The sequence below is a fragment of the Equus asinus genome, chromosome 28 (assembly GCF_041296235.1).
Source record: "Equus asinus isolate D_3611 breed Donkey chromosome 28, EquAss-T2T_v2, whole genome shotgun sequence".
NCBI classification, from domain to species: Eukaryota; Metazoa; Chordata; class Mammalia; order Perissodactyla; family Equidae; genus Equus; species Equus asinus.
This window is the reverse complement of record NC_091817.1, coordinates 48,947,043-48,959,080: the sequence shown is the minus strand read 5'-3', so window position 1 is coordinate 48,959,080 and position 12,038 is coordinate 48,947,043. Positions and strand designations below refer to the sequence as shown.

The 12,038-nt window shown below is 48.6% G+C and overlaps 1 protein-coding gene across 2 annotated transcripts in view; it reads left to right on the top strand.

The window, feature by feature from the left end:
- Window positions 1–12,038, top strand: part of ZCCHC14 (zinc finger CCHC-type containing 14) — a 65,990-nt gene that overhangs the window by 45,717 nt on the left and 8,235 nt on the right. Inside the window, exons 4-8 of one of the 2 annotated variants that reach the window (XM_044761674.2) lie at window positions 5,457–5,528; window positions 8,356–8,465; window positions 9,279–9,373; window positions 9,456–9,510; window positions 10,486–10,765. In XM_044761674.2, coding sequence (XP_044617609.2) covers window positions 5,457–5,528; window positions 8,356–8,465; window positions 9,279–9,373; window positions 9,456–9,510; window positions 10,486–10,765 — 612 coding nt within the window. The remainder of the gene's footprint in view (window positions 1–5,456; window positions 5,529–8,355; window positions 8,466–9,278; window positions 9,374–9,455; window positions 9,511–10,485; window positions 10,766–12,038) is intronic. The other variant, XM_044761675.2, reaches the window with a different exon arrangement.

Here is a 12,038-nt window from a genome sequence, read left to right as displayed (position 1 = left end):
CCTCCCCCGGCCAAAAAAGAGTGTCCTGTATGAGTCCACTTCCGTGAAATTGTAGAAAATGCACACTCATCTGCGGTGACAGAAAGCAGATCAATGGCTTCCTGGGGAGGGGGCCAGGAGGAAACTTTTGGGGGTGATGGATGTGTTGATTATATTGATTGGCATGGTTTCGTGGGTGTGTATATGTGGCAAAACTTACCAAATTGACCCTTTAAATATGTGCAGCTCATTGTCAGTTGAAACTCAATAAAACTTCTTTTTTTAATTACCTGAGGATTAAACCTTTCCTGCTGTCCACAGGCTCCTAACTGATGCAGGTTAAATCAGTTGTCCTTTAGTAACTTGTCCTTTGTACCTGGCATAAGTAGCCGTTACACTATGAGCGGAACAGTGAAGCCTTTCTTAGGAGCCTCCGCCGCACCTGGCTAAGGGGCGACGTCTGCCGGCACAGGACCAGGAGACTTCAAGGAGCCTTTTCTTTCTGAAAGCCTTCACTTCTTCAGGGAGAAAGCATGACTCCGCCCCACCAGCTTTCTCAGCCTTGTGCATCTCTAGTTTGAATTTTTATGTATCATTGTTTTCCAGGATACAAATGAAAGGTTACTCTTTTATAGGAAGACATGAGTAACCGGAGTAAGATGACGTCAGAATATACAAGTGTCCTGCGAATAGGAGTTGAGTCTGCTGTTCTTGTCTGTGGAGTTGGTTTTGTTTTTGCTGAAGTTGTGATTGCTAGTTACTAGTTATTAAGGAGATCAAATCAGTATACAGGAAGTAAGTGACAGAATCTTTTTTTTTTTTTTTTAGGAAGATTAGCCCTGAGCTAACTAAGGCCAATCCTCCTGTTTTTGCTGAGGAAGACTGGCCCTGAACCAACATCCATGCCCATCTTCCTCTACTTTATATGTGGGACGCCTACCACAGCATGGCGTGCCAAGCGGTGCCATGTCCACACCCAGGATCCGAACCGGCGAACCCCGGGCCGCCGAGAAGCAGAATGTGTGAACTTAACTGCTGCCCCGCTGGGCTGGCCCCAGAATCTTTTTAAGTATAAAAGTAGTGTGTAACTTCGTACATGTGAGGTGTCCAGACTTCACCAGCTTTTCCAGATTTGCTGTTGAGAAACTGGAATAACAAAGTATTACTTGCTAATTACAGTTAAATTATTAATAACTTACTTATTGTACATCAAGGACATGAAGGACAGGGAGGACAGAAACATCAAAAGGTAACCCAAGCCCTTGAAACACCTGTTAGACTGTAGAGTTTTATTGACTTAAAAATAATTTTAGAACAATACTAATAAAAAAGCCTTCTTGGGGCCCGCCTGGTGGCACAGTGGCTAAGTTCGCACACTCTGCTTCAGCCGCCCAGGGTTCACAGGTTCGGATCCCAGGCACAGACCTAGCACCACTTGTGAAGGCACGCTGTGGTGGAGAGGAAGATTAGCACAGATGTTAGCTCAGGGCCAATCTTCCTCACACGTGAAAAAGCATTCTATTTAAGTCACTCTGCCTTAAGAACCCAGACATTCCATTTATTTTAATGATAAGTCTTTTCTTTAAAAGTTTATTTTTTCATCTCCAAACAGTCTTAACTGCTTGATATTTTATCGCTGTTAGCAAAGGATGAGTCTTTTCTGCTATTTTGATTTGGTTTTGTTTTCATCAGCTCTCTGTGTGCAGCGCTGGAAGGGATAATGTATAATTCTGCACGCTGGCCAAGAGGAGCAGGGCGCCCATCCTTCCATGTGCCCCTTGGGGGCTGTGTGCCGGTGAGCGTGGCCTGTGGGGCTGCGGCACTGGGACCACATGGAATATGCTCACTGCTTCTCCTTCCCATGGTTTCGTTCTCCCTGGAGTTGATCATCTCTTTTTGTTTGTTTGCTTTTTGCTTCGGGACAAGTACTTAGAGAACGCCTTCCCCCTCAAGTTTTCCCTGGGTGTCTAACACTCCCCTCGTTGAGTTCAGATCCGTCCGGCGTCCCATCCCTTTCATCTTTGGAGCTGTGGCTCTCCTCCAACCTGAACTCGGTGGTCTTCAGCCCAGTACCCAGGTCTCACCGTGGGGTCCCCTTTCATCCTCACCTGGGGGTTTCCTCCTCCCTCCTGGCTGTGATCCCCTGTTCTCAAGTGGTGTCATCTTTTGTCTTGGTTTAGTCCTGGTTTTTAGTGATTGCTCTAGTAGCTTCTTAGAAAAGGTACTTGGGAGGGACAATTTTGGAGCCTTTCCATGTCTTGAACTGTCTTTAGCTGTCTCCCCTGACGTGTGACTGAGCCTCCAACCCTAGATTAGGCGTCGTTGTTCCTTAGGGATTTGAAAGCACTGCTGTGCACGGTCTTGCAGTGTTGCTTTTGAGAGGCATGGATCTGTTTTGATTCTGATCCTGTGCTGTTACCGGTTTTATGATCTGTAGAAGTTTGTAGGATATTCTCTTAGTGCCCCAAATGTTTGCACATTCTCAGAGACATGCTTGGGTGTGGGCCTGTTTTCAGCCATCGTGCTGAGACGCAGTTTACCCTTTGAGTCTGAAGAGAAGACTCAGATCCATTAATTTGGGGACCTTTCCTTGAATCATCCTTTTGATTTTCTCTGCTCTGTTTTTCTCTGTTTTCTTGTTTTGGAACTCTGCTGTCTGCATGTTGGACCTCAAGACTGGTCCTTTGTTTTATTTTCTTCGTCTGTATTCTTTCCCTTTGGTTTTTTTGATCTACTTTATGGAAGATTACCTCATCTTCCATCTCTTCAGTGGGTTTTTCCCTTCTGCTGTCCTATTTTTAATTTCAAAGAACTCTTGTTCACTGACAATTCTTTTTTCGTAGCATCCTCTTCTTGGCCCTGCTTTCCTCTGTTAGTTCACTGGGAATATTAGTGATAGTTTTTCAGTTGTTAAAACAGTTTTCTTCTTCATGCATGGTCTGTGCTTTGTTCTCTTTGACTCCTTTGTCTTCAGCGCTCCTCAGAGGTCCAGTGAGAGATCTGGCAGCCCTGGCTGCCTGCTCCCTGGGGGCTGTGGCAGGAGCAGTGAGCAGGGGCCTCTGGCTGGGCTGATCCTGTGCAGAGTGAAGAAAAGGCTGCTCCACATGCTCCAGAGGATGATGCTGTGTGGACAGACCAAGTGTTGAGAACTGAGTTGAAAAGCGAGTCAGAGGGATTAGACTCTGAGTGTGAAGAAATCCTAAGTATATATCTGTTTTGTTATGTTTTGCTTTTCGTGTTTGCTTAAGATATGTTAAAATCTGTCTCCATAAGGCTAAGTAGCTCTTGAGTAAGTATAAGTGATAGGAAATACTCTGCGTAGTTTGATTGGCAACGTTTTTTCTTGGTGGTATGTAAAATAACAGGATAGCTTACCAAATTGATGCTGTCATAGATTTGACAGGATCCGTGTCTCTCTAGCATGTGGCATGATGTGGGCTGTTCTCTGGTGTCCACGCCCCTCCTGGGGCCTGTCCCCTCCTCTGGTGCAGGGGCCAGGTGGGCAGGCAAGACGGAGCGTGAGCGTGAGACAGACCCACGTCACTTGCAGAGCCTGGGGCGGCTGTGTGGCCTGTCAGCCAGCCTTCTGTCGGCGCAGGTTGAACTGATGTCTCCCTCTGGAAGCGAGAGAGAATTGTATTGGGAGCAGACGGCCTGGAGGAGTGGCGCCTGTTTACAGGATGTGCTCGCTGGGGAAGCAGACTGTCCCCTTCAGCATAAGGTGGTCTAACTATGCTGCACCACCGCCTGGGCCTTGGGTTTCATCTCAGTAGGGTTAGGATGCACGCACGCGACGTGCATGTGGAAGCACAGAGAGAAAGGATTCAGACGAGAGGCAGGTTTTTATCATGGTGTAGGAATTGGAAAACAGAAATTTCCCATGCATGTTTACTTTGAAAGATGCAAGATGTCAATAGTGCTTTGGGTCAAGCATGCAATGACTGGGAAGTTTCCACCTTGAATCCTAGGTGTTACTCCTGTTTTATGTGGGTAGCAGCTTGCTCCTCCTGAAACTTTTCAGAGTTGTTAAAAGATTTGATTACTTCAAACAGAAAGACAGTTTTGGTATTTTCATTTTGTGTTGGTAGATTTTGGATGGCCAGGCACGTTCATTCAGAGAGTGCCAATGCTTGCCTTGTCAGTGCTTTCTGGTAGGCGGTGGGAATTCAGAAAGCAGAGGGGTCCTTTTCCTCGTAAGCTTGTATTTATGGGTCTGTGGTGAAACCAACACCTCACTAATTGTTATGTGCTGTGATGACTCCTGAAACAGAAGGGACTTGTGTGAATTTCGACAGAGACGGCCAGCCCTTCCAGGCCCAGTGGGCCATTTCCCAGAAGATAGGGTGGGTGGGGAGCAGGAGTTTTGATATTTCCAAGCTCTATTTGCTCAAAATCGGTATAAATGCAATGCTTTCTTTTTGGTAATAAAATACGTTGGGTCGTTTTATTCTCTGACTGGAAACCCTCCAGCCATGTCTTCTGGGTTTTAGGGGGAGTGCCTGTTTGGTGATTTAACCCTTCTTGCTCTGGCCCCTGCCTCCCCCTCCTCTCAAACTGTCCCCTCTGCCCGTGTCCCTCCTTTAGCGGACCGTTCACCCGCCTTCCCGATTCTGCTCTGGCTTGTCTCAGTGCAGAAGAGCCGTCTGATATGCATGAGCGTGTCCCTTCCTCCCCTCATGTTCGCCCGGCACCTTAGACAGCAAACGTTGTGAGGAAGAACGGCGCCCCCAGAGAGCAGACGGTCTGTCCCAGGACACTGACAGGGTGGAAGGAATGAAATAAAACTATCCACTTTCGTGCATGCAGGCAGGGAAGAACAGGTGTGTGGTCAGGTCTTGGCCTGCAGGCCTCGTAGAACTTCTCCAGAAGCCCTTTCCGGCGTTGTCCCCGGCTTCTTCCTGCTTGCTCCCATAAAGACTTTCTCTGCTGTTCTGGTGCTGATGGCCCTGGCCCTGTGGCAGGGGCCTCCTCCTGTGCCACCCCCAGTTCTGTCAGCTTCCTGAGGCCAGGGACCTTGTCTCATTTTGACAGTGTATTCACAGCACCCAGCACATAAGGAGCACTTCCTGTTTGGGTGAAGGGGCTGACTTCTCGTAACTTCTAGATTCTGCCTCCACAGTCACGTGGATGACCCCCGAGGAGGAGGTCCACTCGAGGAGGGTGTACACTGCCAGACACAAGCAGTCATAATTGTCAGTGGCTTTCTAGAACTTTGAGGAGCAAGCCTTAGACTCCATGCTGGAGTAATTTAGTGATATTGGAATAATTGCACAAATCAGAAAGTTAAGCTTTAATAGACTTGAGTTATGTGAATGTTCTTTCTCTAACAGGTCAAGGGATGTGTAAATGCTCCATTCACAAGGTGCACAGTACACTAGGGCTCGTTGTTCCAGCGAAGAACACCTGGACAAGTGTGTTGTGAATTAAGTATGTGGTGCTGTCTGTTTTTAAGGTTTGTTTGTTTATTTGTTTTTAAGGTCTTGTGGTCTGATTCTTCAATAACATCAGTAACCAAATCTTCCTCTGAAGTGACTGAATTTATTTCAAAGGTAAGGTGATTAAGGGCTCTTACAAAAATCAAAAGGACCTCCTTCCCCAGTGGTTGGTGACACTGCAGAGTGACTTCAGTGGCTCGCTACCTTCAGTTGGCAGAGTGAGCGCGGTGCCAGGAACTCGTGCCTTTCTGCAGCGAGCCCCAAGGGCTGCTCCTCGCGGGGCGTGTGGCCACAAACACACGGTCCTCCACGCCACGGGCTGTGCTGCTTCCGGTTGTTGAGAAGGAGATGAGGCAGAAAGATCCAGCTGCCCAGATGGCTGAGGGCATTTGGTTTGGTTTGGTTCCAGAGGCTGAGGGAGAGGGGCACACAGGAGGCGCAGTGGGCAGAAACTTCACCAGTTCCACCTTTAGCTGTTTTACGTATTGGATTTTCTGGTTCATTCTTAAATTGATTCAACAAATATCATTTGAACGAAAGGTTGCACTAAGTAAATACCTCTTTACCTACATATTCCCCTGTCCATCCATACATACGTACATGCCAGCATGTTTAATCCACGCTTAAGTCCACTGGCCTGGGCCACGGCAGTGACCCACTGTCCGAGCAAAGCGCTGCCTCCTGATCGTCCCCTCTGTTTATGGAACAGCATGTCTGAAGTGTCTCCCTTTTTCATTGTAAAATCGAGGACGTGATCCTGTAGGAAGAACTCCGGGTGACGGTCCTATTCCGAGGCTTGGGCAGGAGTTTGATTGTGTCTGTCCTTGGCCCCTCAGGCGTTGAAGAGCACCACTGTGCCATGCTGTGTGGGGTGCACAGCATCCCCTGCAACACTCACAGTCAATTCCCTCTCCTTTGTGCCTGGCCTCGCGTTTTGTAAGGAAGCAGTTTCTCTGGACTCCTCTGTTGCTGGCGGGAACTCTGACCTTGCGTTGGTCTTTTCTCTGCGTGTTTACAGTGGCTGATACTAACCCGGCTTTGGGTTCTCTGACCTTCCTGGATATCTGGTTTGCTGTCTTTCATTAATTTTGGAAAATTCTTGTCCATTTTCTCTTCAAATACTTCTTCTGCCCCAACTGACTCTCTCTCCTCCTGGGGCGTCAGGTATGTGTCCTTGGACCTGTGGCATTGTCCACAGCTCTTGGATGCTCATTTTGTTTTCTTGCTCCTTCACTCTGCGTTTCAGTTTGGATAATTTCTGTTTTCACGTTTCCTGATGTTTCTCCTCAGCTCTGCTTGGGCTGCTGATGAGCCTGTTGAATTTGCTGAATTCTTCTCTGGTACCATGGTTTTTTGTTTTTCTTAGCTTTTCCATTTAACATGTCTTTTAATAAAATTTCCATCTCTCTTCTGGAATTTCCCATTTGTTTATGCATGTTGTCCCCCCCCCCTTTTTTAACCAAGTCCTTTAGTATGTTAGTCTGGGTTATTTTAAAGTCCTTTTCTGAGAGTTCCAACATCTGAGTTATTTCTGAGTCTGGTTCTGATGATTATCTTCACAACAGTTTTTTATTCCCTCTACTTTTTTTGTATGTCTTAAAATTTTGATTGAATATTAGACATCATGTTTAGGAAATAGAGAGACTGAGGGAACAGGATGTGTGCCTGGAACTGGGCATGCTGCTCCTCCTGTCAGACCACAAGGGGGTCCTTGAGTTGATGTGGTCAGGAGTTGCGCAGGGTTTGGGTTTGCTGTTGCCGGGGTTACCTTCGCACAGGCTTCAGATGCCTCCCGTGGAGGGCTGCTGGGAGCTAGAGCCTCGAGTGGGGTCTGGAGTGTCAGAAGGTTCTTCTCAGTGGTCTTGCTTCACTCGCAGCTTTCAGCAGTCCTTGTGTGCCTCTGGCATGGAGGGGTCTCCCTACTCTGTTGACCCCTCACCCCCCGGGGTAGACTGCTGTTACTTGTTGCCTGTGGATAGACTTGTAGTGGGGATGGGGGGGGGTCCTCTGCCCTCCTGGTCCAGCCTCAGTCTCAGGCACAGTGCCTTTGGGAGGGGCTTTCTCAGCATCCCTGCCCCTCCCTTCCCCAGCAGCAGGATCCTCAGCCCAGAATGGCTTCTTGCCCCTTCTCCAGGGCCAGAGGGGTTTTGCTTTTGCCTCCCCTAGAAGCAGGGCAGCTTTGTCTGTGGCCTCCTACCAGGAGGACTTCCTACCCGGCCCAGAGGCTGGAAAGTATTGCTTCTGCCTCATCCCAGACACTTGCAGTCTGTGCTTGGGCTCTGGGAGCAGGAGCAATCTTGTCCCTTTCCCAGCAGCTTAAAGGGTTCGTTGCCTTGGATTGAGAGAAGGCTCCAGGGAAAGGCACAGGGTGTCCTGCCTGCCCCTAAGGGCAGTGACCCACATCTGTGCCGCCTGTAGAGGCTCTCTCCAGTCTCCTGCCTGTGGAAGAGAGCTGGAGAATGAGGCACACTCCCTTTGAGTCTGGGGCTCCTGGGTGACTGATGTCTGGCCCACACCCAGCGTGTGGGGGTGTTGTCCGTCTTAGCCCATCTCTTCTACCTGCTTGTATGGCGGCCACCTGTTCCTCGCACTCTGCCACAGCTGAGACAGTTCATGTGTCCTGTCTCTCCTCAGAGGGGCAGGTCCCTCTTGAAATTCAGTTCATATGGTGGCCTTGCAACTCAGCTCTCTGCTGGACTCAAGAAAAGGTACAATTGTGTGGATTATCAAGCCTTTTCTTGATGTTATGGTGGGGGCGCGATATTCTTTTGTGACTTTCTACATCCTGAGTGGATGCAGAACCCCATGTAGCTAAGAGGACGGTATATTGTATCAGACCAGCAGATGTCACCATCTAGTGCCTGCCTAGCATTTTCTTAAATGGTGAATGGTTATGTAGAGTGAATTTGACATGCTCCCGGTGCCTCTTCTTCTCTTTTAGTTATCTCAGCTGTACCCAGAAGAAAATTTGGAGAAATTCATTCCTTGCTTAGCTGGCCCAGATTCGTTTTACGTAGAGCGAAACCACATGGATCTGGAAGCGGACCTGAGGTAATGTTCTTTACCCCCGCAAGGGCCTGGGAGCAGCCCCACTGGTGGCCCTGCAGTGACTGGTGGCCGTCTGCAGTGTGGGCAGGGCCGGGCGGGGCCGGACGTGAGCTGCCTGGTCATCCAAGGAGCTCTTGAGTTCCCACGCTGCTCTGCATGGTTCGGGCCTCTACTTTGCTTCTAGGGCTTCTCCTCCTGACGAAGGGTCTGGTGAATCTTAATAACCTAGGTTTGATTTTGAGAATCTGAGTAAAGGAATTTCAAAGCATATGCCACCGTTTTTGGCAGTCTTATGAAATAAAATCTGATTACTGTTTCTGTCATGTAGTTGGAAGCTGAGCCTGTTCCAGGATGAAACTAGGGCCTAAGGGCAAGTCTCCTCCGCCACTGTCTCTGTGCCCTTGGCCATGTCCTGTCACACTGGTCTGTAGGGTGCAGGAGGCAGGCCTGCTGCCTGGGCTCTGGGACTGTGAGCGGACGGCCGTCTTGGCACCTGAGACCTCGTTGCAGCACAGTGGCTGCCAGTCCTGGGTGATTGTGAGGGTGCTGACTGCATTCATATTGCAGCTCACTGCCTGTATGATGGGCCCGGAAAGTCTTGATTCATGTGGTGTCAACAAGGGGAAGGGACATGGGGACACTGGATCATAACAAGAATTAGATGGAATCAGAGCAGAAGGAACACAGCTGAAGGTCCTTCTGTTTACTTTTTTCTCTAATATCTATTTCTCTTAATTGAAAATTAAAATTTCTCTACCAATTAGTGTTTGGTAATACCATTTTGATGCTGATAAAACCACTTTGTTTAATTTTTAGGTATTTGGCTTCATTACCTTCTCACGTATTAAAAAATGACCATGTTAAGAAATTTTTCAGCACTTCATCTCCCACCCAACAGCTTCAAAGTCCAAGTGAGTTTGTAAAATGTGATTAAGTAAGAATCAAAACATTTTTTTTGTCTGTAAATTTTATGATATTTATTGTAACTTACAGGTCCTGGCAACCCTGCCCTTTCTAAAGTTGGTACCGTCATGGGAGTGTCTGGAAGGTGAGACATTACCCTGTGAGCAGCGCATTTCAAATCGGCATGTACACAGGCTCCTCTTGATTGTGTAAATAATTGTTTCTAGAGATAAGTCATTCTCGATCTCAGTCTGGAGAGGAATTAGAGATAATCCAATTTATGGTGTCTCCAAAAAAGAAAAGTGGTTCTCTGAGCCACTGGAATTGAAATTCCCAATTAAATCTCCTTATTGCAAATGCCAGTTTCTGGGCCTCGCACATTCCAGGGCACTGGAATTTCTGAGAATCTTTCTTTTTACAAGCTCCCACCACAAGGGGCCAGAGTTGCTGCTCTTGAGGTCCTCTGTCACCGTGAGGACCTGCAGAGATTGCATGGTGGTGCTCAGGTGACAAACAGGCCGCCTGTCTGGACTGACAGCAGACATGAAAAGGGCTGACCTCACAGAGTGTAGACACCCACACAGGTCAGATGATGAGGTCTTCGAAAGTGTGGGCTTTCTTCTGCAGCCTCTGGCGCGTCAGCACGGAGTAGACGCATGTGGTGTTTCAGTTTAGGAGGAGGGGCAAGGACAGAGGTGGAATGCTTTTTGCTCCTTCCAGCCTTCAGGGATTTACTTTTCAAAAAAGAGTAATTTGAGTATTACAGACTCGGGAGTCAGTTTTAATTTATGATTAGCAGTATCATCCTGTGATAGAAGTAACAAGGAAAGTAGGCAGCTCAGCCACAGTTCTGGTGGCGATACACACATGTACACACACATATGTGCACACAGATAGATACGCACACTCTCCAGCACCAAGAGATCCAGGCACATCCGTGCACACGTGGACGTGTGCACATTAACTTCGGGGGGGCAGTGGCAGAAGAGGCTCTGATCGGCAGTGAGCGTGGCCTTGGCCGCAGTGCAGGGGTAGAGGCCAGCCCTGGCAGAGCTGCAGCAGTGGTCTTCTGCAGAGGCTGTGGTCTTTTGAAAACCCCGTCTGCTGTCTGTCCCCACAGGCCTGTGTGCGGAGTGGCTGGCATCCCGTCCTCTCAGAGCAGCGCCCAGCATCACATGCAGCACGCGGCCAGCGCGGCCGCCTTGCCCCACTGCTCCCACACTGGGGGCACAGGCTCGGCGCTGGCCTACCGGACCCAGATGGACACCTCGCCTGCCATCTTAATGCCTTCCAGTCTGCAGACCCCTCAGACCCAGGAGCAGAATGGAATTTTAGATTGGCTTAGGAAGCTGCGTTTGCACAAGTACTACCCTGTCTTTAAACAGCTCACCATGGAGAAGGTATGTTGCTTCCTGAGCTGGTGTAAAGAATTGGCTTGTTTTCTGAGGAACCTGTCTCCTAACCTCGCTCCTAGAGGAACGGAGCTGGGTTTCTGAACTAGATGTGACGTGGGAGCCCCAGTGCCTGGGATTGAAGGCCTCCTGCAGCATGCCCTGAGCCCTGCACGAATGCTGGAGGCGGGCAGTGGCATTGACGTGGAAGGCTTCCTGCAGCTGCAGGAGAACTGGGACAGGATTGCGTGTAAACAGCTTTTTTAGATAGTGTGGGGTCTCTGCAAATTAGATCCTCTCTGCAGCGTGAAGGACATTATGTCTCCAGCAGCCCTGCACTAGGCAGTGACAGTGGCCTCTGGTGCCCAGGCCCCTGTTTCTTAAATGTCCGTCAGTGCAGCCTGTGCGCCTCCTGGCACTCAGTTCAGGAAGGCTGGCTTTATAAGCGGCCTAAATACTTTGGTCCAGGTAGGCGGCTCTCTGACGATCTGGCTTGATGAAAGGTCATATGGCTAAAGGAATAGATGAATTTGATGTCATTTGAGCAGTTCTACCTAGAAATTATTTTTTATAATAGACAGTTTTGATGAGGAGCGTTTTTTCCTTGTTAAAAAAGTTCTGAAATGTCTTAAGTCTCCGTGTCACTGATAAAACTAAATTAGACCTTAGAACTCTGAGCTCCCCCTGCTGGATAAAATGACTTGATGATGTTTATCTGTGTAAAAATTTCATTTATCCGAAAATCTGCAATTGAACCTAGAAATCAAGCTTTTACTACATAATAAAAAACAAATTTTAAGTATATTTGTAATACTCTCAGTTTAGGATTCATAAATCTTAAAAACAACAGATTTGACTAACCTTGGTCATGATCGGTTTGGAAGGTTTTACTCTCCCGTCTGAGGTGAAATGGCTGAGGTCAGCAGTCACGTGTGGACCGTCGTAAGAACCAGGCTGTGGTTTGCCGGCTAATGTGAGGCGGGCTAGGGTGCGGGTAGCCTTTCAGCTCGGACGGCGTCTGCTTTCCTGGATCACTTGCTACCTGACAGAGCTGCTGTTGCCCCTAGAGAGATGGAGCTATTGAGAAAGGAAAGTCGGTAGAAGACTGTCGTGGTGTCTACGGGAGGAAAAATGGCTTGATGGGAGGGGGCCCGGGGGACACTCCCACACATCGCCTCTCTGTAGCAGTGGAAACTGGGAGACATTTTCTTGAGTCACCTGAACGAGTGGCATGGACCTTCCAGGTGGCCCGTCTTCAAGCTGTAACTGAGGCACCAGGGCC